Here is a 26,961-nt window from a genome sequence, read left to right as displayed (position 1 = left end):
CGCTTTGCTCGTCCAGACACGGCCGCTGAAAAACCAGGCCGCGAGCTTTCCCTTTATTTTTCTCATCAATGCTTCCACGTACGGCGTCCCTGTATAAGCAGATCTGTTTTCCAGAGTGGTGTAGGCTCACAGCAAAACCAAAGAGATACTCAGATCTCCCCAAGTCCCCTGTCCGCCCACTACCGACACCCGCCCAGCACGGGACGAATGTGATGGTCGATGAACCTACGTTCACACGTCATCCCCCAGTGTCCACAGTCCATGCCACGGTGCGTTCTTGGTGGCGTCTATCCCATGGGTTTGGACAAAAACAGAAATTGCTCACCCAGAGTCGCTTCACTGCCCTGAAGGTCCCATGTCCTCAGCTCATCTGCCTGCCGCGCCTGTCCCCGGGGAACACTGACCCGGATGCCCTGTCTAGGTTTGCCTTTTCCAGAACATCCCCGGCTGGAGTCCTCTGACGGGCTCCTTTCTCTTAGCGCGACGCATTCGCGGTTCCTTGCCGTCTCTCCACGGCTGGATGGCTCGTGCCTTTTCAGCGCTGAATAATATTCCGTTGTCTGGATGGACCATTTTCTTTATCCACTCGCCTTTTCTAAAAGACGTCTTGATGGGTTCCAAGTTTTAGCAATTACAAATAAGGCTGGTAGCAACGTGCTGGTGCAGGCTTTCGCACGGACCTGAGGGAGCGTGACTGCGGACCCCACCGTAGGAAGGTGCCCCGTTCTGTAAGAAACCACCGACCTGTCTTCCAAAGCGGCCACGCCGTGTTGGATCCCACCAGCAGTGAGAGTTCCTGCCGCTCCACATTCTTCCGTGACCTTTTCCGCTTGTGGTTTTCCCTCACTTTTTAGGAAAACTATTCTGTCTTTTAACCATAAAGGGTCAGCATGTAAGAAACGATCCTTCGTCACACAGGCCACCATCTGTGGGTAAGGAGACACGCTCCAGGCCAGAAGGACCCCGGCTAACGAAACCACCGACTTAAACAACTGAAAATTCTCTCCAACCTTCTCGCCAGCCCCGCAGTGTTTGTGGAAGGCAAACACCGAGCTGTGGACATAGCGGAGTGTTGGGCGGTGAGCTTGGGTTACGGGTGAGAACACAGAGTCTCCTCCCCATCTTCAATCCGCAACCCCCTCCTATGCATTCTTCCCGCCAGCCATCCCTCCAACAAATATTTGCTGAGCACCTGGCAGCATGTCCCGGGCACTCAGCCGGGCTCTGGGGCCACGGCTGTGAGCTAAACACGGGCCTCGGCTTCCGGGACCTGGAAGGCGGGGGCGCAGCTAGTCTGGAAGAGGGAAAGGAAGCACATGGGAGGAGGGCGAGAACCCAAGAGCATTTCCTGCAGCAGCTCGGGGCTTCCCGCCTCGCAGGAAGGGACGGCCTTGGCCCAGGCGGGGGCTCCTGCCGGCTTCCTCCCGCTGGACCTGAAAGGGGCTTCATCCTGGAGGGAAGCAATGACCCTGAATAATTCCCGCTGTCACTTCCTACAATGAGCCTTATCGGACCCCCGCACCCCTGTGCGCTATCCCCCCCCCCGCCTCCACCCCCACCCCCAGCTGGACTACAAACATGACAAAGGCAGGTGCACCACCATTGTAACTCGGCCTAGCTCAGTCCCAGGCACAGAGCAGGAGCTCAGCAAACACTGAATGAGGGAGTGCGCAGGAGCTCAGCAAACACACCGACTGAGGGCGTGGGCAAGCAGGAGGGAAGAGAGGCGAGCTGCAGGCAAAGCAGAAGGCTAACTAAAGCTGTGGGGAGGAGACGCAGCGTGTGGGCAGCGGGAGATGGCTGCTGATGCCCCTCCCCGCAAGGACCCCCAGTTTAGGCTGATCTGAGGTTCCAGGGCGGGTTAGCCAGGGAGATGGATGGGAGCTGGGGAGAGCAGAAGGCACAGCGCAGCGCCAGGTAGGGAAGGGGACCCGCTGCACTCTGGGAGCCAGGAGGGGAGAGTGGGAGCAGCAGAAGGCGAGGGCAGCCGGGCTGGACGGGTCTGGAGGAAGGGCCGTGGGGGGCACCTCACCTGCGCCACCTTCACTCAGCAAACATTCCCGGAGCTCCTGCTGTGTGCTGGGCCTTCCAGGCCATGTGACGTCTGGTTCTTGATCCTAGAAGCAGTGAGGCAGCCCCCGGAGCTTTAGGAGGGGGTCAGGCCACCACTGGTGAGTAACCAGTCTGTTGCTGTGGGCACTGTGGGCAAGAGGAGAAGGGGGACCCGCCGCACGGTCTAGAATTACCAGGAATGGTCATTGATTGGAGACGGACGAGGAAGGAGGGTTAGCTGACCGGGAGGCCCTAGGCGTCAGGCTGGAGCAGCTGCGGGGCTAGAAACACCGTTCACACAACCTTTGCAACCAGAGTTGAAGCCCTTGGAGAGGCAGAACTCCAGCGGCACCCAGTTCTCCAGCCTGTCCGAGTCAGGCGTGCCCAAGCAGGGGGCCCGGCATCCGCTGACGCCAGAGCAACTGGAGAGCCAAAAACCGGCCGGTGGTCGTCAAGTGCCAACCTACGAGAAGTGGAGTTCTGAAGGGCTCCGGAATAAAAGCACGCAACCCAGCTTATTAGGAAACCAGTCTCAGCAGAAGTGGGACAGGTGAGGTGTTTAACAGGGCTCGGCCTTGGGTTTCCCTCCAGCGGCTGCCAGTGATTAGATTAGTTTCCTTTCCAAACGGACTTTCCTGCCAGGCCCCATTCGTCTTCTCCCTTCCACACAGGCCGTGGGAAATAAGGCCGCGGGCAACGCAGCCCCGAGAAGGGAGAAGGATCCAGCAGGCCACCAGGCAGCCGGGCGCGCGTGAGCGTGCACACCAGCCCCGTGCATGCCGGGCAGACGAGCGCGCCTGAGCGTGCACACCAGCCCCGTGCATGCCAGGCAGAGAGGCGCGCGTGAGCGTGCACACCAGCCCCATGCATGCCGGGCAGACGGGCGCGCGTGAGCGTGCACACCAGCCCCGTGCATGCCGGAACCAGAGCCCAGCGGCCTCCCTGAAGGGGCTCGGGCTGGTCAGCACCGCAGGGAGGAGCCGGCGGGATCCGTCTGCCGGGGAACGCCGCGCACGGGCACCCTCAGATCGGCCACGGGGCCGAAGCTCAACACGGGTCACTTTTCAGCCTTTCACAGCTGAACTGGAGAATCTAGTGCATCCGGCAAAACTGCCTGACCTGGACGTTCTCACCTGTAAAAACAGTCGTAAACACGGTTCGCACTGATTGCAAAGCCCTCCTGTGGCTGGGGGCTGCCACGGCGCGAGCCGCGGGGTCCGGCTGCTGTCCCTCGGGCCTGAGGGGCGAGAGGACAGGGCTGGTGTCCCTCCGCCCTGGTTGGGGGTTACTGAGGGGCGAGAGGACAGGGCTGGTGGCCTTCGGTCGGAGGCGCGGGGCTGGGGAGGGGTCCTAGACCCCAGAGCTGGGCGCCTGCCGTGCTTAAAGGCAAGGCTGGATTTTTCTGTCTTTAAAACTCTCAACGGCGGCCACTGGCCTTACCGCAGGGTCCCTGAGGTGCCAGGAGCCGGGACCCTGGAGAGGGGAGCGGGCGCCGCCGGACCGTCGCCGCGTGCTGGAAGGTGAGCCCCGGGGGGGGAAGGGCCGTCCGAGGGCGGCCTGCGGTCCACCTCCGCCCGGGGACAAGCCGGGCGGGGCCGGAGCCGGGCCGCGCCGGGGCTCGCCGGCCCCCAGGCCAAGCGCACTGCGGCAAAGTCGCGACGCTCACACGGCGGGGCCCAGAGCCTGGACACCGACCTCCGCCGGGGCCTCCGGGGAACAAGCACTTCCCGCCTTCCCCGGGACACGCGGCCGGCGCGTCGGGCGATGCCCCTCACAAACATGGCCGCCGCCCCGCCCGCTGCGCACGGCGCGGACTTTGTTGGGTCACGTGCAGGGCACGCCGGGCTGTGATTGGTCAACCTTCGGGTGGCGTCGGACGCCGGGCCGCGGGCCGCGGGCCGCGGGGTCGCCGCTCCTTTGAGAAGCGTTAGGCCGGGACGTGGGGACTCGGGGCGGTGCTGGGGGCGGCAGCGCGCCGCTCACACCCATGAGGAGCCGGAAGGTGAGGGGCCGAGGCCGGCGGGGGGGCTGCGCCGAAGAGCCTGGGGCTCCGGCCACCCATTGTCTGGGGAGCCAAGGAATGACCGCAGTGCGCCCAGGGCCGAGGGGCGGCACCCGCTCGGCCGCCTCGGGGTAGGGCCTCCAGACCACGCCGCCGGGGGAGCGGGGGTATCCTGGTCACGCCGCCGCCGGGTACGGTGCAGCGGATCGCTGTCCGGGGTCGGGCTCCCAGCGCGCCCCCGGGGGGCGGGGCATCCCGGGTCACGCCCTCGGTGTAGGGAGCTCCCAGACCACGCCGGGGGCGGGGGGGGCGGGGGAGGGGAGCTCCCTGGGTCACGCCCCCCCACCCCTGGGTAAGGGGCTTCCAGATCCCGGTCTGCGAAGCGGGCATCCTGGGTCACGGCCCCGGACAGAGGGCCGCCAGGTCTCATCCCAGGAAAGGGTCCGGAGCCGGTCTGGACCCCGGGAACCGCTGCCACTACCGCAGCCCTTGGTTTCCGTCTAGGCGGCCGGCAGCTCGGGGCCCGCGTGGGGTGGGAGGGCACCGGCCCGGCCGCCGGTGCCCGCACTGGGGACCCCGCGGGGCTCCGCCGCTGGGTGTTGGGGTGCGGGGGGGGGGGTTCAGCAACTTGACCTCCTGCGCGCAGTTGCTGGGCCCGTTCGCAGGTTCCGGACGGGCCGGGGCGCACGCGGGCCGTGCTGCTTCCGTGGCCTTGAAGCTCGTCCGCTTTCTTCTGTTCTCGCTTAAAGACCTCGCGGTGGATATTCTGTAACGCGGCTCTTTAGTGACTCGTTCGCTACTGTGTAACGTTTTGTTCCCAGCGCTTGCTCTGGGCTCTGCCACACGGAGTCCGGAATCCGCGCAGGTCTGTGGCTGCCTGGCCCCACTGCGACGTACCTGTGCCTTTATCCCTTGGCCCGCTGTCTCGGGGTCGCACACCTGTTCCCTCTGAGTGTCGGAAGCCGCAGTCCTGCCGGGTTCTCTGTCCCCTGCCCGCATCTCCTCAGCCAGCGCAGCCGGATCCCGGCCGTGCCCTTCATGCGGGTGCCGCCAGGGCACATCCCTTTACGTGCATCTGCAGCTGCTTCCTACGCCAGTTAAGAGAGAAGGACGTTCGCGCGGAAACGGGGTTCTACAAGGACAGTATGACCTCCCCGGTGCTCGCTCACCAGGGATCACGGACTGTCCTTTAGCACTCCTCATAAGACGGGGCCGCTGGCCGCAGGTCCCCCCCGCTGACCTGGCAGTGCCTGTCCCGCTGCCGTTCTTGAAGGACAGCTTTGCTCAGAGCGGGATTCCTGGTTGCGGATGTTTCTTAGAGATCCTGGAGTTGTGTGACTGCATCCACTGATGCTGCCAAGTTAGTGACCGGTTTCTGGAGCTCCAGGCTAAGGGAGGGTCGTTCTCCGGGGCCGTCTTCCAGGTGTCTTTGGTCCCTGGCTTTCCGGACTTAGCGCCGTGTGCCTTGGCGGACCTCGTTGCATTTCTCCTGTTGGGAACGGAGTCCTTAGATTCCTGTTGTGTTGGTCACTATTTTTCAATAAATTTGGGGAGCTTCAGCCGTTATTTCTTTGTCTTTTCTGTTCCTTTCCATCCTGGTACGCCCCTTACACGTATGTTGGTGCCCTTACGTGTGTCCAGGGTATTCTCGAAGACTTCCTTTCTCACTCTCTTTTCTCTCTGTCCAGTTCTTTACTTGTGCTTTCTCGTCGCTCTTGAACAGGCCCCAAATGGCCACTTTTAAGTCTTTTTTGGATAAAGTCAAACAAACCCAGCCACTCTCGCAGGCTCCTCTATCGCTGGCTGTATTCCAGGGTACAGGTCTGCTCTTCTGTTTCCTTGCATGCTCCACAACTTTTTGTCACATCTGGGCTTTTCAGAGAACTTAGCAATTCTGGGTTCCCCACGGCTTGTGGCTGTTGGTAGGTGTTTTGTGTCAGTGACTGGGCTGATGCTTCTGTTGGACGCTTTATTCCTCTCTCCCCAGGTGACGGTCAGTCCACTGCCTGGGCAGCACCTTCACCCTGGGGGACGCTCTCCTGCTGCTCACAGACCACACCTGGCGCTTAAAATCCCATGGATTGCTGGGTTTGCCAGAGTCGCCTGGGGCCTAACTTGCTCTGCAAACTAATCCGTCACTGGGTGGCGGCTTTGAAGGCTGAGGCCTGGCTTCCGAGTCATGTTTGGTGCTTGCTCCAACGCCAGGAGGGCTCCTCCGGCTGCGGGATTCCCCGCGTCTCTCCTGCAGACTGTCTGGCCTGAAGTTTATCTTGGTTCTGTCGTAGCTGCCTTTTTTCCACATCCTCTGCGGTTCCTGAGACCTCCTAAGGCCAGACCTTCTCCGTACTCCTGCAGAGGAGGTCAGTTCTGAGGGGAGAGACAAGAGTCCTCTGTTGTAACGCCTGCCTCCCCTGCGGGCAAAGTCTCAGAGTCAAATGCTCCGTCGAGGGACCGTGACAGGCTTCACTGCAAGACACCTGTGTCACACCCAGAGCACTCTCGGAGAAGCGACGGTGCAGCAGCCCGAGCCCCCCTGGGCCTGCTTCTCCAGGCCTGGAACCACCTCCACAAGCAGGGCAAGGGTGAGGGGCCCCAGTCTTCTTGGTGCTCTGCCCAGGCTGTCCCACGGCTGTGGTCTGGGCAGAAGGAAGCCCCCTCTTCTCAGCCCCCCCCCCCCCACACACACACACCCGGGACTTAGCGTGGGAACAGTGGGACGAGGACAGAGTCAGAAAGGCTGACATCCCGCTCCAGGTGGGAGGAAACCTCTGTCCGGGAGCGTGTGGGTGCCCCGTTCCTCGGCCGTGGGGTCTAGAGTTCACACACCGCTGAGTTCTGCCGGTGGTCCTGAGTGAGTGGTCCTTCGCTTGTGCTTTGCCCATTTCCAAAAGGCTTAAATGGTTTTTCATACTTTCTGCCAGTTTTATAGGGGTCAGCGGGATTCCTCATGCTGTCTTGCCCTTTTGGGAAACCACATTTTTGCCTTTGACGTCCGTTTTTAACCAGTCTGCCTGGAAGGCGGATGACCTCAGCAGCGGAAGTTCTTCCTTTGGGGATTACGTGGCCGCCGCCGGCTCTCCGAAGCAGAAGAAGCTGCTAGATGCTTGAGGAGTGGGAGCGGGCTCCTTGGGGGTTCCGCCCGAGACTGAACCAAACCATCGCGCGTCCGGTTTGGCTGCAGCTCTCGGGTGGATGACGGGCGGGACCAGAACCACCACAGCTCCAGAGCGTTGGCCTGGACCCACCAGGGTGTGTCTTCAGGGGCCTGGAAAGTTGAAGATGAACATGCCCACCCAGGGAGCCTGGTGCCTCCTACGATGACAGACAGTCCCTGCGTCGGAGATGAAGACAGAAAGCCTCTGGAAGCGCACGGCGTCGGAGAAGAGCCAGGACGCCGCCCACCCCTGCTCAGCCCCCGCGGAGCTGCCGAGCAGCTTCACGCGGCAGCTCTTGGAGCTCACATGAGCGCTGTGCGCGATGACACAGGGCAAGGAGGACTTTAGGCCACACAGCACTCGGCTGACCTCACACAGGCTCCTCCGCGGAGCCATCCTCGTCTTAAAGCTGCTCCTTGAAAGCTGTTGAAGCGGCAGGCACAGCGCCTGCCCCGTCAGCACTCGGTGACACTCGGTGACAGCAGCAGCTGTCCTCAGGGCCATTCGTCCGTCCTTCCGTCCCCCACTGCGCCCAGCCAAGCACAGTCGCGTGGGAAAGTGTTAGGAGGACTTTTAACAGAAGAGAAGACGGTTGGTGGCCTGGGACGGACGTGGCCCTTCCCTCCCGGGGAGAAAGCTCCGGGCCGTGTGCTGGTACAGGGCGGGGGAGGGGGGTTCCAGAGCCTCTGCAGGCTCCGCTCCCCACACGTGGCTGCGCCTCCACAGCTGCCGGGTGTCAGCAAACACGCTCTTGACACGGCGCGGGCCCAGGCCCGGTGCTCCCACGCGCCAGGCCCCCTACCTGGTCCCGAGCTCTTTGCCCCTGCTGTGCGCACAGCTGGGAGGGTACCTGTCCTTCCGCGGGCCGCTGCCTCTCCTTTTCCTTGCATTTGAAGGCCCTCCGGGACCACTCCCGCTGTCTCAGCCTGGGTGAGCCGCCACCTCCCAGGGCCTCTGGAAAGCCACGGCTGGGGTGGGGGTGGGGCGGCGGGACAGCGCGGTGAGGCTCTCCGCCGGCCTTTGATGCGTCTCCGCTGTGGGACAGCGCGGTGAGGCTCTCCGCCGGCCTTTGATGCGTCTCCGCTGTGGAACCCGCCACCCTTGGCCCGGCCCCGGGGCCCGCACATCTGGGGCCTGCTGGGATGCGAGCCCGCAGGCCCCCCACCCGCATGCCCACGGGTCCTCGCCCACTGCTGCGCGACAGACCTTTATTGTCAGGCTTCAGGCTGAGCTTCAAACGGTTCGTCCTCTCGGTGCATTTGGTATCCGTTCCAGAACGGAAAAAGGAATGAGTGGAAAACTGGGGAAACTCAAGGCAGGTGTGTGCTTTAAGGAGCAGGGAGGGCTGCACCAAGGCGACCTGGTTTGGCCAGAGGCACGTGGGTTCTCAGTTTTTAGTGTTTGGGGTCATTCCTTCCTTGTCGTTAGGAGACGGTGTTGCATTCAGAGTAAACCAGACACAGACTGCTAAGTTGGTCACATTAGCCACAACTTAACTGCTTTAAACCAGCAGAGTCGGGCTGTTTCCACCTCTACGGGGCGGCGGGGGGCTTTGTTTTTCCTGTCCCCTTTTACGGAGAACTTGTACACCGTATAAAAGTTGGAGAACCTTCTGAGAAAGGGGATGTGTGCCTTCTGAACACATCTGAAGCTGACTTAATGCCGACGAACTCCCAAGTGGAGGTTCCTCCAAATGTGTGCCGTGAAGGGGACACACTGCCCCGAGCTTCCAAGACGTTAGCGAAGAACATATGTGCGTTGTCTTTTTTTTTTCTTTCTTTTTTTTTTAGAGATTTTTTTCTTTGACAGAGAGAGATAGCACAAGTAGGCAGAGAGGCAGGGGGGTGGGTGGGGGTGGGGAGAAGCAGGCTCCCCGCTGAGCAGAGAGCCCGACGTGGGGCTTGATCCCAGAACCCTGAGATCATGACCTGAGCTTAAGGCAGATGCTTAACCCACTGAGCCACCCAGGCGCCGCAGAACAGATGTGCATCTTAAACCCGAAGCAGTTCTGTCTTTTGCACACGGCCCCAGGTGTTTATCCAGGAGGAGGAGGAGATGGGGCGGGAGGGACCCCGCAGAGGTTTCTTCGGGTGGGGATGCCCCGTGCCCACGCTCACGTCCCCGAAGAGCACTGACTGACGCTGTGGGACCTGCTCTAGCTCGCAGGTGCCGTGCGGTCCTCAGCGCGCCTCCGAGCCCGCCGCTGCTCAGCCAGGTTGGCCTCTGCCCGGGAAGCCGGCCCCGCCTCGTCTGCCGGGACGCTATGCCAGGTGAGCCTCACCAGCACAGAGACACCGGGACTTGACTGGGGTCCGTTCCTGTACAAAACATTGGTCCTGAGGTGTGTGGGCAAGAGCAGGGTTGCTGACCCCGCAGAGGGACTTCGAGCGCTGTGATCACGGGGTCTGAGAAAGCTGCGCTCTGTGGGCTGGGGCCGTGTCCTTGGAGCGCTCCCCCGGCAGGGGACACACGGGGCTCACGCTCTGTCCCCACACGCCCCTCTTCCAGTCACTCTGGGAACTTAGCCCTATAGCCTTCCGCCTGAGGTCAGCTGGCACAGAGCCACGCCCCGTCCCCTCTGCAGTCTTGGGGAGCGAGCTTTGCCCTGCAGCCCTGGTGCCCAGAGTCACTGGAAGGCCGACCTCCCCCACATCCTGCTCAGGGGTCTGGCTCGACTCGGTCTGACTCCCGCAGCTCACACGGTTCCGCGTCGTGTGCTGCTCTAAAGACCGTGACGTCCCTTTAGTGGTGTTTGCGAGCCCCTGCTCTGCCCAGAACGCCTTCATGCGGCTTACGTTCTAGCAGGCCTGCCTGGGAACTGGATGTCTGTTGGCATTTTATCCTCCATCCTTACCTGCTTCGGAGGTTCCCTCGGGCACTCCCCGGGCCCGCGGGTGAGCCGGCACGGATGGGAGCCGAGGCCGGTGTGTCTACAGTTTCCCAGCCACCGGCTTAAATTCTGTGCCTTTGGAGGCCGTGACCTAACCCTGTCCTCCAGGGTGTGGCAGCAGCATCTGGATTGTTCAGGAACGCTAGCCTCTGGGACCCAGATGTTCTGGATTCTCTCCCTGCCCCGTAATCCTAGGTGTGTCTGGTTTCCTCTTACACTTTTCTCTTGACAGGCCTCGTCACGCAAAGCTGCCGACAGGCGAATTTCCAAGAAGTTCAAGTATGACAGAGGCCATCTTGTGAAATCAGAATTACAGAAACTTGTCCCGAAGGGTGAAAGCCTTGGGCTGCCCAAGATCCCCCCCAGGAGCCCTTGTAACAATGAGTCTCTGGGGTTCGCTGAAGACCAGGGGCTACCTCCAGGAAAGGGAGTTGGGGCTCCTGCCCAGCCGGAGGCCACAGGGCCCCCCCTCGGGGCCCGCACAGCCGTGGGCGACGCCAACCCCGCAGAGACTGAGGATGGCCTGTGCCTGCCCACACCCGGGGTCCTTCCAGGGGAGGAGCCTCACGGCAGCCACGCCACACGGGGCGGGTCGGCGGAGCAGGCGCCGAGGCCCCTGCTACAGACAGACGACAGCGTCTTTCTGGACGAGGACAGCAACCAGCCCATGCCCGTGGGCCGGTTCTTCGGAAACGTGGAGCTCATGCAGGTAAGATGGGCGCCCCCGCACGGGCTGCACACTGGGTCAGCTCACGGCCTGCGTGTGGCACTGCCTCAGGACAGGCCCCATTCCTGGTGAGGAGGGGACACACCGGCCACCCGGGAGCAGCCCCTCCCTGTCCTGAGCAGGGGATCCTTGCCCGGGCGCAGCCTCTGCTGGGAGGCCTCTCCCCCCTTGCTCGGCCATCGGGGTGGGGGCTGGTGCGGACTCTGGGCCTCCCCCCTCGGTCATGGGAGGAGAGCAGCTCCCCCCACACTTGCTGGCTGTCCTCTTCCCTCGGATCAGCTGGGGGCAGGGGCGAGCCCTCCCCTGGGGTGCTCACCAGTGCGACGGGCCAGCGGTGGCTGAGGTGACTTCTCCCTCCAGGACCTTCCTCCAGTGTCTTCGTCCTGTCCTTCGATGAGCAGACGGGAGCTCCGGAAAATGCACTTCAGAGCCAAAGATGACGACGACGACGACGGAGCCGAGATGTAGAGAAGCTGCACGGCGGTTCCTCGCGCATTTAACGCCCTTAGTAGTTTTGACAGTTTAGCAAGTGACGAGATTTATATCCATTGTCTCCCAAGAAAATGTGTTCTTAGCCAGATGCTGAAACGGACCCATGAAGGCCCTCGGGCAGGACAACGGGTGCCTGGAGCGTCGACACTCGTGACCCGGAGCCATCTCTCAGACTGGCCTCCGCGGCTCCACGCCTTTTCTGGAGTCTGCGGCCGCGCCGCCCGGGGTCCGTGGGAGAGACCCTTCCCAAGAACACGCCTCCCTCGGCTCTCTGGCTTGGCTAAGGCGTGAGTTTATTTTCCATTATCAGAAGCGGGTCACTCTTGTGATTGAGTCAGTGCCAGCTCTTGAAGGAGCCTCCTTTACCCTGTACACGGAGCTGCGGTTTACCTCGGAAACTTGCAAAGTACATATAATAGAGAAATAAAATATATTTTGAAAATACTTGTAAAGAAATCTTTGTTTCTAAAACCAAAGATTTGGAGGACACGAATCCTGTCTTCCGGGTGTCGGGCCGGGTTGGCCTCTGTGCCCGCTCACTGCGGGGAGGTGACACCAGCGAGGGGAGAGCTGAGGCCGCGGGCTAGAAGGGACAGCGCGCGCACCCCCGTGTGGATCGAGGGGTTCCCGAGACCGCCACAGTGGGCCACGCAGTCCTCGCCCCGTGTGGTGACGAGGCCCGATGTCCCCAAGGGCTGTGCCCCCCCTCCGTGGTGTAACCAGTTACAGAGATTACAGAGCGCTGGGGAGAGAACACAGCAGGGAGCCTGGGTCCCCCGTGACCAACGCAAGGAGAAAAGCTGCCTCCAGCTCAGGAGGACGGGGACCGAACCGTGCAACGCGCAACGTCTCCTCTGGAGCTGCGCCCGCACCCTGGTCCCTCGCCCGTGGTTCTAGTTACCCATGCTCCACCGCCGGGCGGAAGCCAGGGTCCTCCTGGGACGCTTCGTCAGAAGATCCGAAGCAGCCCGACATTGTCGCCTGCCCACGCCGCTCAGGGCCGTCACGTGCGCATCCTCCCGTCCCTGTCCCGGGAGAAGGGCGAGCGCAGGCCCGGGAGAGCTCGAGGCCGCGGACCTAACCTCACGGCCGCGCCTCACTGTGACTGCTCGTTCCCTCCTGTGCCTCGGTCCCGGTTCCAGGTGACCTCAGGGGTGTGTACAGGACGGGGCTGGCAGTGAAGGGCTCGGGACCAGCCGCACAGGCAGCCACTGGGGGTCTTGGAAGGGACCCCCCGCCAGTAACGCATTTCTAACTTAGTAATAACAGCAGCTCAATTTAACCCTATGAATTTCTAGAAACACTCGAACGTAGGTCTTCACACGATGACATGCCCGTGGCTCGGGGAGCAGTGTCGGAACTAGGAGAGCCGTCCTGCCACGCTGTCCCCAGCGCCCGTTGTGCAGGGGACCCTCAGACCCACTCCCCTAGGACTCAGGAGAGAAGCCACGATGCTCACAGTCCCGTTTATCACAGGGAAGCCGCCCGCAGGGAAAATGCCAGAGGAACAGCCTCCTACGGTGGTTCTCGGGGCAGCACGGACGCAGGCTTCATCCTCCAGCCGCCCGGGAGGCTCACCCGGGCCCTACTGGGCTCAGTCACACAGGCTTGGAGTGCCCGCCTGGGACTGAAACGCCCCCCGCTGTCCCCGGTCTCACCTCCTCAGCCCCTGCCTTGCTCGCACCCCTCACGGGGCTCCTTCAGCCCTGACCCTGGACTCTGCACGGCCGCTGCCCATCCCGGCTGCCACAGAGGCGCCTGCAGGACCGCGGCCTGGAGCTCCTCCCTCGGCAGCCTGGCCCAAGAGCCCGCGGCGAGTGGAGGCCCTGCCAGCACCAGGGACCCGGCGCCCCGATGTCACTGCAGTCACACACCCACAGCAGGGACCCTACACTCCCAGCTCCGAGAGTTTTCCCTCCCTTCTTTCGTTGAAAACAATGAACCCCTATTTTGCAAAGAGGTTGTGCCACCGACTCACCTGGGAGCCTCAGGGTCCCCTAACCACCAGGTGATGACCCCCCTGCCTCCCATCTGAACCCGGCACCCAGGCTGCAGGCCCCAACACAAGCAAACTCAACCACACGGCAACTGCGGCAGCCCTGCAGCTGCTGCTCCAAGCCGAAGACTGGATTTCCGAGTCCTGCCTCCCGAGGGGACGTAAGTGCCCATCAAGAGGGTGAGCAGGAGCTCACAGAGGGCCGTGCGGGTGGCAGCAGAAGTCCCAGCATATCAGATCTCAGATCCTAGCCCGGCAGGAGGCCCTCGCACTGGGCTGGGGAAGGAGGGGCCACAGGACAGCTCAACAGGCAGACAAGGGCCGGGCGGACTTTCCGGCACCCCCGCCTGTGCGCTTCCCCGAGCGGCCGGCTGAACAGCACGTGCTCGGTGCCCGCGCGGGGCTGGCTCGTCCCGACACCTGTTTCAGTAAAGAAAATGCAATGACGTGTGTCGTTTTTTCAAAATCACTGACCCTTTATTTTCATCCTTATATTATCATTCCCAGAGAGTGCCAACTTTCGATGGGTCACTTCTGAAAAATCTTTGTTGGTTTTTACGATTATACAAAAGTAAAAATTCAGGTATTACAATCTGCAGGACTTTAAGAAGTCAATTTTTAAAAATTATGAAATAAATGCTTATTTCAAAAACTTCAGGTTTTACAAAACACAAGATTTAGAAAATTAGCCCTTTCTAATCCAGAGCACCCCCACCACATCTCCAGGGTTACTGTCCAGAAGGCACGTTTCCTCACAGACTCCCGTGTGCAGAAACACGCACGTGTGACACACACAAAGGCGGTTATAAGATCAGGTCACGGTCCACGTGGGGAAGCCACTGAGCGCCTTGAGCCCTGCCACGCAGCCCCCTGTTTCCGCACAGTAACACACCAGCGTGTCGACGGGGAAGACGCCTGACCATTTCTGACTGACAAGAACAGCAATGTCCTGTGCTCCGGCACCAGACCACAGTGAGTCCTTCCCCTACGAAGACATGCTGGAGGGTCTCCCACTCTCTGCCACCAGAAATGACAGTCCTTGCATGTGCTTTACCGAATTCAAACGTTTTACCCCAAATGGGCTGCAACCCTTGGGAGCAATCAGAAAAGCCGAGAGGGCAGAGCTCTGCATGTGTCGCGGGAGCGCCGACCCTGCCGAGCGCGGACACAGACCACTTGTCCCTCAGGCCAGCGCGGCCACGTCTGGCCTGACTCCGGGCCAGTGGGGAGGCCACTGTGTGTGTGCACGGCAGTGGGGCCATTGGGGCGGGCAGGGCTCGCGCTGAGGATGATGCCTCGTTCCTGCCCACCCACACGTGTCCTGGCTGTGCAGCAACAGGTCCTCTGGCGCTGGAGCTCAGCGGTGCAAAACCCGCTTCAGAGACGTAGCAGGGACCTCTGAAGTCTCCAGGAGCCACGCGGTGACAAGAACACAAACAACGGGCATCGCACCCGGGAGGAGGCACGGCCACCCATCACGCCTGTCACTGGCCCCTGCGGGCCGGCCGCCGCCGCCTCGGCTTCGCCCGCGGCCTGTAGAGCCTGCGCGGGTCGCAGCTCAGCTTGTGGGTGGTCTTCCTATGGCAGGCGATGTGCACCAGCTTCAGGTTCTCCGAGGTGAAGAGGAGGTCGTAAAAGTACTCCCAGGCCACTTCCCTGCCGTCTCGCGCTGTCACGGCTTCCGCCAGCGTGGGGACGACCGTGCGCTTCTTCTCGATTCTGCATAGTGAGGGAGAGCCGGTCACGGGCGCCAGCGCCCTCCGCGGCCCCGGCCAGGACATCCGTCACAGCAGTGCAGAGCGGGTTCACCTGGCTTCTCACGGCCACCGCGGCCGAGCCAGCGACCGCGGCCGAGCCAGCGACCGCGGCCGAGCCAGCGACCGCGGCCGAGCCAGCAACCAGCGTGGGGGCTCACGGGAAAGACACAAGTGCGACGGTTCAGAATTCACAAGGAGCCACACTTGGAAACACCCCGGAGGAGCAGCGTGGCAGGGACACCTCATCTCGCCGTCAGCAGGAGAACGGGGGGACGGTCCACTGGGGCACCACCGCACACAGCCACGCACGCTGGCCCGGCCTAGAAGCGGCAGCCTGGCTTGTCTCCCGCAGGACGGCTGGGACCACGACCTCTTTAAGTCCCGGGAAGGAGGGGAAGGGGTAGATCCCGGTGGCCTCGGTCCCCACCAATGCCCGTCCTCACGGTGCTGCCGGAGCGAGCGCCTGCCTGCCTGAACCCCAGCAGTAAAGCTTCCCCTCGTCCTCCCTGGAGAGCGTTGGGAGAAGGGCCGAATGTCTGTCCAGCTCCAACCTCATGCTGTGTGTGTCCATGCTGCTTGGCGCAAAACTGTTTCACTTACAAACCAGCCATTCAAGGCCCGCGCACTAGCAAGGACGGAAGCCTGTGGGCTGATGAGGAGGGACGCCGGCGGACCACCTGCACAGACCCGTGACCCGCAGCACAGAGAAACGCCAAACACAAGGGAAGAAGTGGATACTCGAGATCACAAGAAAGAGGGGGCCCCACTGCCAGAAACAGAGACGTCCACACCTGACCCGCAGAGTAAGCCACCACCCTGCAGTGCACCAGGGCCACGGTCCAAAATGGGGCCCAAGGGGAGAGCCGGGAGGTGGGACTGAGACCCCACTGCAGCCGTGAGTGCGGGAAGGGGAGTGGCGGGGAGCCCCGGGCTCTGGGGAGGGAGAAAAAGCCACCCCATGGGCCACCTACTGTGGCATCCCCAGCCCCACCACCGGGGCTTGTGGGGGTGGGTGTGGCCAGGTTCCCGCTGATCCTGAAACTCCTGTGGCTGTGCTGGCTGGAGGGCGGCCTGGGGGCCGGGCTTCCTCCCCAGGGAACAGGCCTCGGTGACCAGGGGCATGTCAGGCATCTGCTGGAGCCACACAGCTGAGCCTGACCTACGTGGGGTGGGGGGTTCCCAAGGGGCAGGCAGCGGGGGACAGGATGCGGGAGCACCAACACCACGAGCATTTCCAGTCACCCAGAAAGCCAGGACCCTCGGCTCACACACAGTCCGACCTCACGCCGCCGCTCGTGTGGGAGCCAAGCAGGAAGTCAATACTCCGTGGTTTCGGAGCCACTGAAAGCTCTGGGTATGCGGCAGAAACAAAGGCAAAACCACTCTGTGGGGACAGGACACGCCAGCGCACACAGAACATCTACAAAAAACAATCCCGCTGACAGGAAACTCGGAACCCAGACACACGGACATCACGAGGAGAGCACGGCAGTGGGCAAGGACCCCCGAGAAAGACCCGGCCACAGCCGCCTCTAAAACAGACAACTGACAACTCGGGAGGGCTCCCGAGACCACCCTCTCTGCCGACGCCAACTCTAAGGCCCAGGGCTCCCGAGACCACCCTCTCTGCCGACGCCAACTCTAAGGCCCAGGGCTCCCGAGACCACCCACAGGATTGAGAGTGCGCGACAGGCTCCGCCTCCCAGCCGAGGTTTACGGTCACGAGGACGCAAGTGAAAATCAGCCAAGGACAGGCGCCCACAGGGTAGAGTCCAGGAAAGCCCCGGGTGCAGAGTTCCCGCCACTCCCTCCCCACAGAGGGCACAGACCCCCTTTGGGGGATGTCAGAACAAAGAAGGCGAGTCCCAGTCAGAACAGAGGGAAAGGCCTGCGCCCGCACACGCTCTGCGGTCAAGGACAAAGGTGCTGGACCACGGCGACCGAAGAGGCAGAGAGCAGCTGACGCCCGGAGACTGTGCCGTCCCGCCTTCCACGCCTGAAGGGGGACCCCTGATGCCCCAGAGAAGCAGGCGACAGTCCAGGCTACAGGGCCGTCTTCCCAGGCGGGAGAGCGCGGACCGCCCACGGACCCGCACGGACACCGGGCGTCGGAAATCGGAAAGGAGCCCGGAGGTCAGACGCGCAGGGAAGCCGCCGGCCTGCTGGAAGGCCTACGAGCCGTATTTACTGAGAAAACATGCTCGAAGCCACGGTGCTGGGGGACAGTGCTCCCGCCTCTGCCGCCTGGCCTGCCCTCTGCTCCAGGCTGGCTGGTCCCACCCCTTAAACCCGGGACCGAGCCCACCACCCATGTCCGCACACCGCAGCGAGTCACAGAAAGGGGCAGCCGATGAGCTGGAGAGGCACACGTCATCTTTAGGCGCTCGGTGCCCTCAGAAGGGGTGAGACCCTGCACCCTCCCTAGAGGGGCGCTCACCCCGTGGCCCAGGCACCAGGACGGCCCTTCTCCCCCCGATGTGCACCCCCCGTCCCCGGAGCCCGGGGAATTGCAGGCGGGACCCGAGAATCAGCTTCCTGACCAGTCCCCAGAGCGGCTTGTGCCGCCTGCCCATGGCCCGCCCCGCCACGGCCTGGAACGGGAGACCACGCAGGCCTGTCCCGCGCCAGGCTCGCCCCGGGCTGCGTTGTAACGTGGAAACTCAGACCACACACGCCCACCGGCCCGGGAATGCAAGCACCGCTCTGCACCGGAAGACACACGCCCCCGAGCTACAGGCGCATCCTGTGAGGGTCCGGGAGGCTGCGGAGGCGTGGCGTGGTGTCCCCACGAGGGACCGCGCTTGTCCCTTCTCCAACTCAGACCCCAGGGACCCGCCGCAGCAACAGCTGTCAGAAGGGCACGGACAAAGGTCAGAGGAGCAATTCCTGGGGGCGGAACGGGTGGATCCCCAAGGGCAGGAAGGCGGCCTCCACTGTGCCCCCAACGTCCCCTGTGCACTCGGTGAAGGGGAGCCGTCTCCTTGAAGGGCACGGGAAGACCCCGGTCTTCAACAAGGAGAGACAAGGCCGTCACTATATTCCAGGAAAGTGTCTCCCCTAAGAGAACACAATTTTATTTCTGCCCTTTTCTTAGAATGAGCTCATACACACAGAACAATCTGCGGCCTTCGCTCTCCAGGTGGAAGCAGGGACGCCCTGCACGCTGCATCGGAGCCCCCGCTGCATCGGAGCCCCCGCTGCATCGGAGCCCCCGCTCTGGGCTCGTCCTGATGGAGGTGGAGAGACCCCCTCCCACAGCCACCGAGTGCAATGCAGGACAGCGCCTTCTGGGCCCCACAGATGGGAGCTGCACGAGACACAGGGGACATGTGCCAGGTCCCACGGCGTGGACGGGGGTCTGGGCCAGCCCGTCAGAGCCCCTCACGGGAAAGGACACCGATCCTCGCAGGTCAGGAGCGCACAGCTGGCACCCCGCTCACCCCGCACACCCAGGACACGGCAGGGCCCGTAACCCAGGAGCTGAGCACAGCAAACACGAGGCAGCCGGCCAGCCACGGACACCATGGCAGGGACAAGCCCCAGCAGGTGCTCTTGGGGTCCGCGAACGCAGTTCTCAACAACAGTCCTGACCCCTCCGAAAGCCGTACTCACATGTGGTCCAGGTTCCACGTGCTGAAGAGGACACGGCTCTCCCTGTTACCATAGGGATTGATGGAGTGTTTGGATGCACAGGCGTCCACGTCGAAAGGGCCCTAGGTCACAAGAGAACACGGTCGACAGAGTGAGCTCAGCAATCACCCTCTGGTCTCACGTCAAGCTGGAGGGGCTGAAAAGGCCCACCCAGGAGGATTCAGTCTTAGTAGGCGGCTGCTGCCTGGGGGTGCCTTTAGGGGCACCTGGGGGGCTTGGTCGTTAATCGTCTGCCTTCGGCTCAGATCGTGATCCCAGGGTCCTGGGATCAAGCCCCGCATCAGGCTCCCTGCTCAGCGGGGAGCCTGCTTCCCCCCCCCCCTCTGCTGCTCCCCCTGCTTGTGCGCTCTCTTTCCTTGTCTGTCAACTAGCTAAACAAATAAATTTAAAAAGCACCGTCTTTGGAAAGGTCCCTTTTCCCTCGTGACCCTTAGTATGACACTCCGCGTTGGCCAAGGGACAAGGTATTGTCATATTGTCAAGCTCCTGCCATTGTGAGGAACGTCAGACGTCAAATAGTCTCGACTGCCCGGCGTCGGTGTGCCTGTGGCAGTCTGTCGGCGCTCCTGGCCATGCCCCATCTTCAGTCACTCCTTCACAGATGTCGGCTGAGCACACGCCAGAGGCCATGGCACCCGCGCCCCCCACCATCCTAGGATCGTCACCCCACGGCTTGCGGCTCCCAACAGAGCCCACGGCCCCCACTCCCCCACCCCTGTTGCCTCACAGGGTCACTTGTCCTCTCCTACTGTCTCGTTTAACCCGGCTTTAAAGCATCACCTCCTCCCTGAAGCCCCCAGCTTGCCCCACCCAGGGCTGGCCTGTCCCCCAAAAGCCTGCACAGCTCCCAGCTCCAAACCCACTGTCCTCGCTCACATACAGACCTTGGGCCTCAGGCCTTTCGTCTCTGCTCCTCCCCCGTGGAGCACCTGAGCTCAGGTGAGGCCCCCAGAGAGGACCTGAGGTCATTCGGAGCCCCACACACAGCTGGCTGGAAGCAGCAGTGTTCTGCTAGTCAGGGCCCATCACCTGCACAAGCAACTGCCTAGGCAGAAGCACGGGGAGCCGGTCTGTGGGAGGGAGGCCGGGAGGCCACGCCTGCCTCCAGGGCCGGCTGTGTACCCTCCAGCCACCAGCAGGGGGAAGAGATTGTGCTGGAAATGCAAAGGGGCCCAGGTACTCGCCGGAGCCCCAGAGGCCAGGAGTCCCCTGCCCGTCCTTGCAGAGGCCCCCAGCTCAAAGCCCCAGACTCGTGACCCTGCTCAGTAGCCCCTACTGGAAAGTGGTGCCTCTGCAATTTCTCCGGGTCTCCGGGAAGAGGTTCAGATGCTGCTTCTGGCTGCTGTGACACGCCCCCCCCCAGCCCAGGTCATGTCTGGCCGCAAATCCTAAAATCTGAGCTGCCACCTAGAAAGTGGTTTCAGAAGCTGGGAACTGTCTTTATGCACCCATCCCCTTCTCCCAACGGGAGCCAAGGAGAGGCCTCCACTCGGGAAGCAGCCGTGCACTCCCAGCCCCATCAGTGGTTCTCAAAGGAGGGCCCAGAGCAGCGGCAGGGCCGGGGAGGCTGTCGGAAGGGCTGCTGGACCAGCAGCAGGGCCGGGAAGTGGGGTGTGGTGCGACAGCCGTCAGGCAGGGAAAGGGGTTCCGATGCCATTGAAGTTGGAGAGCAGTGGCTGAGATGCCCGGAGGGAAGCCAGGGGGGGCGGGTGCAGCTGCCGCCTGGGCAGCCCCGGGACCCTGGGCGCACCTGGCAGCAGAACCAGCCCTCTGGCGTGCAGAGCCGGTGGCCGGCCTTGGCGCCTCTGTCGAAGTAGGAGCCGTGGTACTGTGCCGCCCTGAGCTCCCGGCCCATGACGGCCACGATGCGGGAGTACTCCTCCTGGGCCTCCGCGCTGACCACAGAGGCGTAAGAGCTCACCTGGAAGAAACCGGGGACCCTGCTGGATGCTGACACACGACACCCCAAAGCCCACAGTTGGGGGGGCTTCACCGCCCCCACCCCGTGTCCCCTGTCCACCTGCATACCCCGTGCCCCAGCACCCTCACCCCACGCCCCACATGCCCACACCTGCACACCCTGTGCCCCCTGCACCCCTCGCAGCCCGTACCCTGTGCCCCATGCACTCCGCACCCCCCACCCCCTGTGCCCCACATGCCCGCACCCCTGCACGCCCCACTCCCCCCGCACCCCACCTCTCTCAGGTAGCTCCGGATCCGGCTCTCACAGCTGTACCTCAGGTACCCAGACTTAGTCCTGAACCGAGACTCCAAACCTGCAGGATCGAGAGGAGACCCGGCCGCTCCAGGATCCACGGCCCTGCCCTCCCGGCGGCGGCCTGTGCGCACCGCTGGCCTCGTCTGAGAAACGTGTCCTGCTCGCAGGCTCCGGTTCTCTTTGCCTGGGGAGGGGATCCCCAGACCCCCGCGTGGGCATCTGGACGCCACCGAGGGCCTGCTGCTCCTGCCCCACAGCCCCCTCATGCACAGGGCTGCAGACTCCTGGGGCTGCTCCAACCCGCCCACAGGCCAGTGACAGAACAGCAAATGGGGTCCAGGCACGCAGCGGAATGTGAGCCAGCCTGAAGGCGCGAGCCTGGGACACATGGGGACAGCACACGTGGCCTTGAGGGCCGGTGCAGAGTGAGACCAGCCAGGCCGAGGACACGCGCTGTGTGACCGCGCGTGAGGCCCAAGGAGGATCAGATCAGAGACAAAGCGGGCAAGCGCGGGCACCGGGGCAGACGTGGGGGACAGTGTCTACAGTGGAGGAACCTGAGAAAGTTCTGGAGACAGACGGAGATGACGGCTGCTCGCCAAGGTGAACGTACCCAACCCCCAGAAACTACACACTCACACGGGTTAACACGGAAAACTTCCTGTTGCGCACACGTCCCCAGAGTTCCGAAATAGAAAGGCCAGCCCCAGGGCTGTGAGAGCAGGGGAGCCCAGCAAGGCCCCGGCCCGGGAGCTGCAGTGGGAATCCAGTCCCCCCTGTGCGGGGCTCTGAGCCCACCCACCCCCCGACCCCCAACCCCCAGCTACCTTCGAACCACGGCGGGTCCTCGGCCCTGGTCTCGGCCGCGATGTTCTCGCTGACGGTGTGCAGGAGGTCGGCCAGCAGCTTCTGCCGCAGCGGGGCCTGCTCGTCCGACAGCAGCTGCCGTGCGGCCTGGATCAGCCCCTCATGCGGCTTGTGGAAGGCGCTGAGGAGGCGACGGAGGTCACTCACGTCTGCAGGCAGAAGACGACAGAAAAGCCCGCAGCCCTCGAGCACACTGTTGGGGAGACACGGAGCTGCCGGCCGTCCAGCCCCGCCTCGCTGCTGGGACTGCCCAGCCTCAGAGATGTCCTGGGTCCCAGTCCTTGCCCAGACACCGGCGAGCCGCTGCCCACGCCTGGGCCTGTGCAGCCGCCCTGCAGGTGGTGCGAGGTCAGATCTGGCGGGAGCCATGCCAAGCGAGTGGCTGCCCTTGTCTCCCTACACAAAACCTCCCACGTCCTTGGGCTTCCTTCTAGACCTCCCCCTGGGTCTCCCCGCCACGGCGCTGCCCGGGGGGCCTCCCACACACCCCTGCTCACACCCCTGCTCACACCCCTGCTCACACCCCTGCTCTCACCCCTGCTCTCACCCCTGCTCACACCCCTGCTCACACCCCTGCTCTCACCCCTCCTCACACCCCTGCTCTCACCCCTGCTCACACCCCTGCTCTCACCCCTGCTCACACCCCTGCTCACACCCCTGCTCTCTGCGGAGCAAGCACTGAGCGCGTGGGGCACCCAAGTCTACCGAGAGCCTCGGAGACGCCTCGGCCGGCAGAGACGGCAGCACAGGGAACTAAGACGCAGCCCGCCCAGCAGCGTCGCGCCGGGAACCAGAGGCTGTTCGGTGCACGGACAATCAACCGGTATCACCCACCCTTGATGGGCTAAAGAAAAAAAAATCCCGGACCACAGCCGCTGCTGCAGAAAGACTGCAGAGAAACGCTCCCAGCATGAAGGCTTGGAGAGAAGTCTCTGGACTTCACGGAGAGCATGAGCACAAGAGGAAAGCACAGAGAACGTGGGCTTCGTCAAAACGGAAAACCTGCGCTCCGTGAAGGAGCCTGCTCGGGGCTGCAAAGACCCGCGACAGCGCAGCGGGAAACGCCCACGAGCCACACGCCTCCCACCACGCATCCAGAACACACGGTGGGAAAAGACCAAAACACAATAGCTGCAAACTCCAGTGAGAAGACGGACCAAAGACAAATGCACAGAGACACTTCCCCAGAGAGGACAGCCAGACGGCCGACTAGCTCAGGGAAGGAGCCAACCGCACGCTCCACAGGAGCGCAAAGTCGCTCGCGCGGAGACAGCTCTGCACACCCATCGGGGCGGCTGCACGGGAGACAGCCACACCGCCCGAAGCGGGACACGGGACAGGGGCCGCCGCTCTGCAACAGTCCGTTCCTCTGTTTGAACAAAACCACTTCATTGAGACGGGTCCCCGCCCCTCACAATCCACCACGTGAGAGGCACAACCCCGTGTCTCCTAGTCCTCGAAAAACAGGCAAAGGTTACATACTCCACCGTGGGAACACACCACACTCTCCCTAACTGTCTCTCGGGGGCGCTATCTGGGGCTACACCTTTTGGCCACGATGAGTAGAGCATCTAATAACAACCGTGCACCAGTTTTCCCGTGGACTTGTGCTTTCGGTCCTCTGGGGTGCACACTAGAAGTGGGGCCGCGGGGTCACAGCTGACTCTGCTGGATCATCGGGGGACCACCAGCCATCCCCCAGGGCGGCGGCACCACCTCACGCCCTCCAGCAACGGGCAAGCATCCCAGTCCCTCCAGGTGCTCAGCAGCCCGTGCCCAGCCCCGTGGGGTGTGGGGTGCCCCCCTCGGTGCAGTCTGCGTTTCCCGGGGGCGAACACTGCCCAGCCCCGTGGGGTGTGGGGTGCCCCCCTCGGTGCAGTCTGCGTTTCCCGGGGGCGAACACTGTGGAGCATCTTGCTATGTGCTTGTTTGCCATTGGAGTATCTTCCTTGGAGAAATGTCTACTCACAACCTCTGCCCGATTTTAAACTGGGTTTCCCTTGGCCGATGGGCTGGAGGACTTCATTTACTCTGGTACAAGCCCGTTACCAGATCCGCGATTTGCTCATTTCTCCCATCCTGCAGGTGATCTTTTCACCGCCTTGATGGCGTCCCAAAAGTCTTGCATTCTGAAGTCAAATGTATCTACTTTTTTCCTCTAGGTGTTCACGTGTCTCGTGTCACGTGTAAGAACCCTTAGTCAAGTTCAAGGTCATGAACAGTGACTGCCCTGTTTTCTTCTGAGGGTTTTAGATTTCTAGTTCTTGCACTGAGGTCACTCACCTATCTTGAGTTGATTTTTGTGTATGGTGCCAGGCGAGGGTCAGGCCCACTCTTCGGCATGCGAGTGTCCCACAGTCCCGGCGACATCTGGTAAAGGGGGGATGCTTGTCGCAGCGGACGGTCTTGGCACCCCTGGCACCTTCAGCTGATCACAGACACATCAGTTCATTTCCGGACCATCTTTCAATCCCGTGTCTCAACTACCGCTGCTTTGTAGTACGTTTTTAAATTAGGAAGTGTGAGGCTCCTCCTGTGTTCTTTCTCAAGAGTGTTCTGGCTATTCTGAGTCCCTTGAAATTACATATGAATCATGGATTAGAATCAGCTTGTTGATTTCTGCAAAGGAACGAGCCGGAGTTCCTCGAGGGGCCAGGACGACTTGCAGACCAGTCTGGGGAGTGCTGACGGTCTTAATGGGGTCAAACTTTCTGACCCATAAACACACTGTATTTTCCCATGAATTTAAATCCTTTTCTTGCAACAATGTTTTATACGCTTCAGAACAGAAGTGTTGCACTTCTTTTGTTACATTTATTCCTAAATATTTTACTCTTTTTGATACTATTGTGGATATAATTGTTCCCTTAATTTCATGTTTAGGGCACTCGTTCCAAGTTGGGTTTTGGGTGTATAAAACCTCCAGTGCGATGTTACAGAGAAGTGATGAGAGCGGACACCGTCGTCTTGAAAAATTAAACACACACTTACGCCATGACCCAGCCCCTGTACTCCTGACTTGTATTCCGAAGGAATGCAAACGGGTGTCCACACAAAAACCTGTACGTGACTGGCCACACAGGCTTCATACGTAATAGCCCCAAACTGGAAAGCAAAACGTCTCTCAGCTGGCAAACGGGTAAACAAACAGGCCCAGCCGCGACACGGAGCACCACGCAACTGTCCACCGGAACTCACGGCACGTGGATGCTCGCTCTCAGGGGCTTACTGCAGAGTGAGAAAAGCCCATCTCAAATGATCACACACCGTGTGATTCCATTTCCTTCATGTTCTCGAAATGACAATGTTACAGAGACAAGAACACGTCAGTGCTTGCCAAGAGGAGGGACAGCAGGGCTGGGAGGGGCAGGCATGGTTACAAAGGGGCAACGAGCGGGAGAACTTTGCTGGCAGGGGGGCACACTGGCAAACACAGACACCGGGCACAGCCCCAGCGACCACCCCTTCCCTAGGAACTGAACGGCTGGCCAGTCTGCGGGGAATACGGCCCCTCTCTCGGGTGGGCCTCACTGGCAAAGCAGCGCAAGCCCCAACCCGCCAGTCCCTCCCTTCTGCCCTTGGGAGTTACTAGGACAGTCAAATGAACATAAAATTTAAATAATGTCAAAAGAAGAAAGGTCACCTGAAACACCCAACTGGACAACGGGGCTCGTGGACAAGAGGAGCGGCAGCTCTCCCTGATGCTGGGGGCTCCCCCTTCCGAGTTCTGTGCGGGAAGACCCCCGCAGGTCGGTGTCCGGGCCCCCCGCCCCCCAGCACCTGCAAGGCCAGTCCGGCATCCCTGCCACGCTCCCGCATCCGCACCACTTACAGCCTTGCCAGGTCTGGCCCGCGCTGAGAAGCACCAGCTCCGAGCCGTCGGGGACGCTCCAGAAGTCATCAGCGGTCAGCTCCGTGCCGTCTTCGTACAGGCACAGGCGGGAGCCGGCGACAGGGAGCTGCGGGGAGGCAGGGCGGGAGGCTTCGATGGCGGGTCCCGGGGGCCGTTCCGTCCGCCGCGCTCCCCCAGGCCCCGAAGGACCGCCGGGACGCCGTGCACATGCCACCGGCAGGCGGAGACCCGGCGGAGCGCGGTCCCGAGTGGCCGCGTGCGGAAAAAGACACCCTGCGTGCGGGTCGCTCCAACGCACAAGCCCCGGGCCGTGGATCACGGCGGGGGCGCCGTGCGGGACTCGCCACGCTCGCCCTCTGGACAGGAGCGCCCGAGGCCCGAACCCCAGGCTGTTTCCGAGAACAAGGCCCGAGGCCCCCTCTCGGCCCGCGCGCACCCCGTCAGCAGGACGCACCCCCGGGCGTCGGCCACACGCGCTCGGCGCACCCCGCTTCCTCGGCGGCCACGGCGCGGGTCGGCTACTCCGGGAAGGGACTCGGGGCCGCGGGCGGACACGGGCAAGCGGTCGGCTCCAGGCCGGCAGCGCCGCGCACACCCACCCGCGCGCCGCGGCGGTCCGGGGCCGGCCGGGAGAACCGCGGCGGTCGGGGCCGGCAGAGCGACGGGCGAACCCGCGGGGACCGGGGCGCCGGGAGGCCTCTCGGGGGCCCGCAGCTCCGCCCCGCCTGCTGCGGAGGGGGAAACTGAGGCCCGCGCAGGCGCACGCGGCGAACGAGCAGGCGCGCGCGGGGAGCGCGCCGAGACCCTCGGGCAGAGCCGCCGCCGTCCCCCACGTCGTCGCGGCCCGCAGCGGGAGGCGCGGCCCCGGGAGCCCCCACGCGCCGCCGCGCAGCGGGCTCAGGGGCGGGGACGCGCCCCCAGGCCACGGGCCCCGGCACGGGGCGGCCCCCGACCCCGCGTCCCCCCGCGTCCCCCCGCGCGGGCACCTGCAGGAGGAGGCAGCCCTTCCGCAGCACGTCCTGGCAGCTGCTCCCCGCCACCCCGACCTTCTGGGGGCCGTGCAGGGCCCGCAGCTTGAACGTCTTGGGCTTCCGGGACGCCGCAGACATCCTCGGGGCCTCCGACCCCGCCGGCGGGTCCGCGCGCACGCCGCAGAGATCAGCCGAGCGGCGGGGGTCCCGCGACCTGGGGCCTCTGCTGCCGGGACCGAGGGCGCGCGGAGTGCCCCGGAAACTCCATTACCCAGAAGGCCAGGGAGCGCGGAGGCGCGGCCTCGCCTTGTGCGCAGGCGCTGTCCCCTA

General features: G+C 62.8%; 2 protein-coding genes across 13 annotated transcripts; one reads left to right on the top strand and one right to left on the bottom strand.

The window, feature by feature from the left end:
- Positions 1–1,219: 1,219 nt before the first annotated feature.
- On the bottom strand, positions 1,220–26,961 carry DFFB (DNA fragmentation factor subunit beta). Of its 12 annotated transcripts, none has more exons than XR_014299938.1 (9): positions 26,647–26,931; positions 25,640–25,766; positions 21,768–21,956; positions 20,919–20,998; positions 20,473–20,643; positions 18,684–18,784; positions 17,751–17,918; positions 16,329–16,421; positions 15,160–15,643 (listed from the first exon to the last, which is right to left on the bottom strand). XR_014299938.1 is itself a non-coding variant. In XM_082688282.1 (9 exons), exons 1-8 carry the CDS (start codon positions 26,767–26,769, stop codon positions 16,353–16,355), a joined length of 1,098 nt encoding a protein of 365 aa, XP_082544408.1. In that variant the 5' UTR covers positions 26,770–26,935; the 3' UTR covers positions 15,160–15,643; positions 16,329–16,352. The 12 variants fall into 12 exon arrangements, 8 of the variants coding, with proteins under 8 accessions (XP_082544411.1, XP_082544410.1, XP_082544412.1 ...); XM_082688282.1 differs by having other exon boundaries at positions 16,329–16,491; positions 26,647–26,935; XR_014299940.1 differs by lacking the exons at positions 15,160–15,643; positions 16,329–16,421; positions 17,751–17,918 and adding exons at positions 1,220–1,450; positions 2,033–2,199 and having other exon boundaries at positions 26,647–26,927.
- Positions 3,911–11,762, top strand: LOC309843088 (UPF0688 protein C1orf174 homolog). The gene is made up of 4 exons (XM_082688290.1): positions 3,911–4,054; positions 9,369–9,479; positions 10,332–10,808; positions 11,187–11,762. Exons 1-4 carry the CDS (start codon positions 4,040–4,042, stop codon positions 11,292–11,294), a joined length of 711 nt encoding a protein of 236 aa, XP_082544416.1. The 5' UTR covers positions 3,911–4,039; the 3' UTR covers positions 11,295–11,762.

This window comes from Mustela nivalis, assembly GCF_964662115.1.
Source record: "Mustela nivalis genome assembly, chromosome: 10".
Taxonomy (NCBI): Eukaryota; Metazoa; Chordata; class Mammalia; order Carnivora; family Mustelidae; genus Mustela; species Mustela nivalis.
Note: the sequence above shows the minus strand (reverse complement) of the source record. Positions and strands in the feature narration are given on the sequence as shown.

Excerpts from the sequence above, each read along its gene's own strand:
- LOC309843088 (XM_082688290.1), top strand. Across the intron at positions 9,480-10,331 it reads CTGCCGGGACGCTATGCCAG|GCCTCGTCACGCAAAGCTGC; the intron begins GTGAGCCTCACC and ends TTCTCTTGACAG. Across the intron at positions 10,809-11,186 it reads GAAACGTGGAGCTCATGCAG|GACCTTCCTCCAGTGTCTTC; the intron begins GTAAGATGGGCG and ends TTCTCCCTCCAG.
- DFFB (XM_082688282.1), bottom strand. The coding sequence starts at position 26,769 with ATGTCTGCGGCGTCCCGGAAGCCCAAGACGTTCAAGCTGCGGGCCCTG. Across the intron at positions 18,785-20,472 it reads AGGGCTGGTTCTGCTGCCAG|GGCCCTTTCGACGTGGACGC; the intron begins GTGCGCCCAGGG and ends CTTGTGACCTAG. Across the intron at positions 16,492-17,750 it reads GTGCTTGCATTCCCGGGCCG|ATGTTCTGTGTGCGCTGGCG; the intron begins GTGGGCGTGTGT and ends TGTTTTTTGTAG.